Genomic DNA, 6,577 nt, shown 5'->3' with positions numbered 1-6,577 from the left:
ATTATTATTTTTAGTATTAATAATAGGTCAGCCTTAGAGCTGCTACCATATTGGCAGTAGATGGTACTACCTGCTGCCTTTCCTGCTGCCTTGTAGTCTTGTAGGTGCGTACGGGAGTAGGAAAGGCTAAGGGAGTAAACCCTAAACAAATCTGGAGGGAGGGCCCCTAAGGCAGTCCTCAGGGAGGAACGATCCGAACTACCTTCTGCCAACCCCTGCAACTCTACTGGTTCCAAATGTACTGACCTCGTCGCTCCTTTGGACTAAATCGGCAAAGTCGAGAGGGGGTTCGTGCAATTTGGGCAAGGCACGTTCTCGCTCAGGCATTTACCTTAGTCAAGATTTCAATATTTTTGGGAGGACGCTGCAAAAGAGCAAATACGTGGGATCAGATCCACAGCTCAGTCTCAGCTACAGCAGCATTTATAACTGCCATTACATACTGCGTTCGTCGATCTGACAAAGGCTTTTGATACAGTCAGTAGATGAGGACTATATTTTTAAACATTGGCTGCCCCCCAATACTGCTTCAGCTCATCATCTCATTCCACGAAAACGGTTCAACATCAAACAGCTTCAACATCAATAGTGGAGTAAAGCAAGGTTGTGTCTTAGCACCAATCTTTTTTAGCTCTTATTTTGCTGTCTTGCTGCAAAACGCATTCAAAGAGTCACCAGAGTGTGTCTTCCTCCACTGGAGAACGGATGGTTTACTCTTCAATCTTGCTCGACTCCAGGCCAAGACCAAGATCAACAAAACAACAGTACGAGACCTTCTCTTCGCCGATGATGCTGCTCTTGCAGCTCACAGTGAATCAAGCCTACAAATAATTATGAACCGCCTATCAACAGCATGCAAGGTCTTTAGCTTTGTCATCAGTGTTAAGAAAACAGTCATCCTTTCTCAAGAAGGTGCATAGCAGAGCAAGGAACTCGAGACTGCGGACAAGTTCTGTTACCTGGGGTCTACCATCAGCTCTACAACATCACTTGATTATGAGATCAACATCAGGATAGGAAAAGCAGCAACACCTTTTGGAAGGCTGGCAAAAAGAGCAGGGGAGACAAAAGATTAACCATCAAAACAAGGATCAAGATTTACGAAGCATGTGTCCTCAGCACACTCCTTTATGGATCTGAAACATGGACCTTGTACAGCAGGCAAGAATAGCACCCCGACATTGTCCATCTCAGATGCTGCGCAATATCTTAGGCATTTCGTAGCGTGACAAGGTTACAAATGTTGAAGTATTGGCACAGGCAAACCCCCAGAGCATGACAACTATCCTGTTTTTTTAAAGATTGAGAAGGCTTGGCCATGTCAAGAGAATGGACGACAACCGGATTCAGAAGCAGCTTCTCTGTGAGAACTTGCCCAGGGAAAGAGACCCAGAGGAAGACCAGAATTGAAGTACAAAGACACCTGCAAAATCAGTTTATCTAGGCTTGGAGTAGAAGTTAGCTTCTGGGAAGAAATAGCCGAGGACAGTAAAACATGGAGGAAAATGATAAAGGAGAGAACTATAATGCTAGAGAGCAGCCCTAGAAACAACTAGGCTGAGAAGCGCATACGTGTACGAAAGGAAAACAGCAGAATGTTTTATACAGAGCTTCGATCCCTGTCACTGACATGCTAGCACTGCCTCAGGATCTGCGCTTCAAACATAAGAAAAATTAGCAATGAAAGAAGCAGCATGATGACAACCTTGAGACCATCTTAGGCTAAATTGACCAACAGAGTAGACGAAAAGAGCCATACACATTATTATTATTATTATTATTATTATTATTATTATTATTATTATTATTATTATTATTATTATTATTGTTGTTGTTGTTGTTGTTATTATTACTATTATTATTATTATTATTATTATTATTATTATTATCATTATTATTATTATTACTATATTGTGATTATTGTTTATTCATTCATTTATTTATTTTTTTATTCATTTGTTTATGTCTTTTTTGAATGTTTTTTAAATTTTAATGTTGTTGGGTTTTTTTTAAGTTTTTAAGGATGAATTTGTGTAATGAATCAGTACATTGGATTGTGGATTATTGAATTGAGTATTTCGTCGTTTGATTTATTAACTAAGCTTAATTAGTGAAGTGAAGGAAATGTTGAAAACAACGCATACAACACTAAATATTATAATGTATTTGTTTGCTATTCCAGATACAACATTCTCCACTCCAAGAAGCTGCAGGTATGATATGGGTATGGACGTCTTTTTGCATGTTATCGTTTCAGCCTCGGAGGGTGGGATGTTTTACCGTAACATCGATTTCCGAAAACACAACATTGACACTGTACCGAAGAAACGTAACTACTAACACAAATGATATCAAAACAGATGAAGGTTCTGGAAGAAAAAATTCACATTACTGGTTTTAGCTCACGGAGTTTTACACAAAAGTCTACCTCTCTTTGTCAAAGTTTCAAGCCAAACCAACAGTAGTACATGTAGATCTAGTAGTATAATGTGACATACCTTGTTTGGCTGAAATGTTCGATGAGTAGAAGGCCGGTAAATGTTTTGTTATTTTTTAAACGTATTTATGCAGACACACCTCTCAAAGCGGGGAATTTAAGACTTTTCACTTGCTACGAATAACTACAGCAATCATCTTCTTAGTTTTCACTTTTGTTTCATTGTAATCAAAAATACAACTTTATTCGTCATGGTCTAAGTACAGCGGTAACCTGATATATATACAGGGATGGCGGGGACCAGAAAAAGTCCTGTTATATCAGATCCCTGTTAAATCAGAAATGCAAGGGAAGTAAGCATTTGTGGACTAATCCAGCTGTATTTATTCATGGGTAGTTCCATTTCCCACAAGCACCCTGCACATGACACATTATGTGTGCGTGTAGCTAGGCTTAGGGCTAGATCGAAGTCTGCAGCACACCCAAAGAGGTACTGTAACCTCCTTGAGCACACCGCAGCCCTCTCTTGCTTCACCCGCTGCGTGTGATTTCCGTGGCGTGGCTTGCGTGGGCTTGCTCCATCACTGCGTTACTCTCTCTCTCTCTCTCTCTCTCTCTCTCTCTCTCTCTCTCTCTCTCTCTCTCTCTCTCTCTCTCTCTCTCTCTCTCTCTCTCTCTCTCTCTTACTTTTAACACATTGTTAAGGGGGGGGGGGGGCTACACCTAAAGGCTATCTCGCTTATTACTGGACCAAATTTTACCAAATTGCATACTTATAACGAGCATAGTAAGGAGTCTTGAAATCCGCAATCAATTTTGAGAAAAACAATGTGTTTCCATGGACACGGCGGTCATATTGAATTTTGTTGACAGGTCTTACGTAATGAATACCTCACTTACTGCTCGTGGAAATTGATTGTTTTTATGCATGCGTGTTAACAAACATTAGATCTAAAATATGTCTGTTGTTTTTTTTCCTTAACGAATTAGAAAAGTTTTAATGAATTTTTTCCTGAGAGAGCATTCAAGTTCGCAAAAAATCCGTGAAAATCCACCCTCCAGACACCACCAACAAAAATCTATTCCATATATCGAAAATTCAACAGACAAATATTTTGTATTACATCTTTTCTTCATTCTGAGAAAATTTAATGAAGATTGGATCAAAATTGGTGGAGTTATTAAAAAAAGTATGGAGATAAGTCGCGTTTTGAGAAAACGGCCGATACTGAAAAATACAATATTGACTTTATGAGGAAATGGTGGTGATGAACATGCCCGGTATGGGAAAAAATGCAGTTTTAAGGGGTTCTTAAGCGACGAAATAGTTGTAGGAGAGGCTGAGGAAGCTAAAAATGCCTACAACTAAAATTCCATGATTTTGAGCCGAATTGGGGGTTTGGGGGTGTAGCCCCCCCCCCCCCCCTTAACGAGCCTTTGTCCCTGCTATAACTGATCGTGCTCCAATGAGGCCCTGTTATTGTCGATAACAAAAAGTAGGAAAAAACGGGGATTTAAAAAATGCCTGTTATTACCGGATATGTTATTACTGGGCCTGTTATATTATGGTTTCCACTGTACAAAGATAGCATATTGGAAGGACATAAGTGGTTAAACAATAGCTGTATTAATTAATTGAACTGCATTTAAAGTTGTTGTTTTTTCATCATTGTCGTTGTTACAACCTGTAAATATAGGTCTCCATTTCTCTTCTCTGAAAACGTACCGTTTCTGTGAAAGATTTCACCTTCTCAAGGAAATCGAAATCCAAATGCTAAAGTAGTAAAATACGGGTAAACTAATTCCAATGACTACAAACTAAGAAGAGCTCACTTTTCGCAAATACGCTGCACCGTATGGAACTTACCTCTCCTACTAAACCATTGTGGGATCCGAACTTTCAGGGGAGCTAGCTATGTGAATTATTTGGGAGGAAAGCTTTTAACCTATTTAACTTATTACAAGAGTGGGTCAGGAATAGGGGGGGGGGTGTACTTTTAAATTATGTCTAAATGCATGCGTGCTTGTCTGTAGGTAAGATGGTAGGTCGACAGGTGCGTGCCTGCGTGCGGGTAGGCGGGTACGCTTGTGTGCTTGCATGCGTGTGTGTGCTTGCATATGAGTGTACGTCTGCGTATGCATACGATTTGAAAGAATTCTTCCTCTCTGTGGAGGGCAGCCCAAATCCGTTTCACCCTCTCTTTTCTTTCTTTTTATTTCACAGTATCACGGCCAATTCAAGAAGAGGGCGAGACAGCCTCAAGCACATGTCGCGCATGTAACAGACGACCACGGGAAGTTCGATTCCTACCGTGTGGACACGTTGTTTACTGTGCAGATTGTGCCAGTGTCCAGTTTTGCTATGACTGTCATCGGCCCGTACACGACAGGATTCGTGCTAACCCCTGAATGGGTTTTCAAAAAGGATGGACAATGTAGTATTTTAACTGAATAATATTCACCATCAATATCATCGTCACAATTTTTAAGAAATTAATAAAATATTCATCGTCTTCTTTTGTTTTTCTTGTTTTGTTTTTCTTGAAGCATAACAATTTGCATCATATTAACAAACTTTTTAACTGAATACAGTAGAACACGGCTACAGCGGGACTTTTGGTTCCCGGAGAAAAATCCCTCTGTAGCTGAGTTCCCGCTATAGGAATGCAGATGGGAAATTATTGAAAATTTTCTTTAAATTCACATGATTACATCCCTTCCATATCAATAAAATTTGCGCTTTAAATTAGTCTTCCTTTTTACGTCAACTTCGTTGATTATCTCAGCCTCTAATTCGAGTGAGAAGCATTTCGTTTTTTGTCTTTGTTGGAAGCCATCATTTCCTCGGTTTGTTGCTTGTGCTGTCTATCGTACCGCTAGGCCTGCAGTAGAACTGGTGAATTGGATGCGTGTTAGGGCTGTACCCCGGTAGCAAACCCGCTCGTGCTCACAATAGTTCAAGTCACAAGCCTCAAATCACTAGATCAAATCATCAAATCAAATCACCAGCATGATAAGTTGCGTCTAGCGCAAACTGTAACCTCCTTAGTCTAGTCTAAACTTCAAGTCCACAGCAACTAGCAATCCGCGAAGCCACTCGTGTCAGGCCCCCTCATCATCCCCACCCTGCTTGCAATCCGCGAAGCCACTTACGTCAGAAAAAGAGAGGGGGGGAGAGTGAGAGATCTCGCCCACAGAGTCACTGCGCGGCGTGGCGCTGTAGCTTACTCGATTAATCGAAGGCCTGCGCAAGCCTTAAGTCCCGTCCGCAGCCACAAGCCCCACAATTCACACAGTACTGATTTGCGCTAGGCCTAGAGATTTGCCCCAGGACAAGCTCAAAACCTGACCTGCTGACTTGTACCGTCTCGATACACCGAGCGAGCGGCACGCCGCGGTACCGCTCGATGGCGTAGGACCGTCTCGATGGCGACAAGACAGTTCGTTGTGTTCAAACAGCAGTACTTTTGGCTGTGTGAACTTTGAACCGTGGAGGAAGGGAGAGGCTGGGCTTGTTTTGGTGCAAGGCGTAGAGAGCTGAAGTTATTTTTAACTTCCCGCCGTTGATCAGTTAAGCGAATGGATAAGTGAGAGGGAGCGTGGTATTGTAGTAACAGAGACCTAGGTTTCTGGTAGTAATAAGAAATAAGAATAAGTTGACTTAGATTACCCTAAAATGGAAAACTCCAGGGGTCGTTGTGATTGGCTTTTGTATCGTATGTATGTAACCTATTTTGTAGATGTGTTACACTCACAGTGACATAATACAGAACATTTAGGAGACGGGCTAGGCCTACTTCAACCCAATGACAGGGCCAACCTGGGCTGAGAGGGAACAACGCCCCAGCAGAAAGACGGGGGTTCTCAGTAAAAATTTATCCCCATACGGGAATCGAACTGAGGACTTTTGTGTGCGACGATGAAGCCCTTGGCTTGTGCACATTAAAAATAAACAGGCCTTAACATCGTGTGAGAATAGCCGATCCAATATTAATTTTTGAGTGCATTGAATAGAGCTTTTTGTTTTTTACAACCGAACTATGTAAAAAAAAAAAAAAACGATCTTGCACTTTTGGTGCAAGCCTCTCAACGCAAATAACCAGAGAATCTTCTGTAATATGTACTGAGCCCACTGCCACG

The 6,577-nt window shown here is 41.3% G+C and overlaps 1 protein-coding gene across 1 annotated transcript in view; it reads left to right on the top strand.

The window, feature by feature from the left end:
- Window positions 1-4,953, top strand: part of LOC101861355 — a 13,424-nt gene extending 8,471 nt beyond the window's left edge. Inside the window, exons 4-5 of the mRNA XM_013081148.2 lie at window positions 2,183-2,213; window positions 4,662-4,953. Of these exons, the coding sequence (XP_012936602.1) occupies window positions 2,183-2,213; window positions 4,662-4,846 (216 nt within the window). The 3' untranslated portion in view covers window positions 4,847-4,953. The remainder of the gene's footprint in view (window positions 1-2,182; window positions 2,214-4,661) is intronic.
- The last annotated feature ends 1,624 nt before the right edge of the window (window positions 4,954-6,577 follow it).

The sequence above is a fragment of the Aplysia californica genome, unplaced genomic scaffold, assembly GCF_000002075.1.
Source record: "Aplysia californica isolate F4 #8 unplaced genomic scaffold, AplCal3.0 scaffold00118, whole genome shotgun sequence".
In the NCBI taxonomy this organism is placed as follows: Eukaryota; Metazoa; Mollusca; class Gastropoda; order Aplysiida; family Aplysiidae; genus Aplysia; species Aplysia californica.
This window is presented reverse-complemented; position numbering and strand designations above follow the sequence as displayed.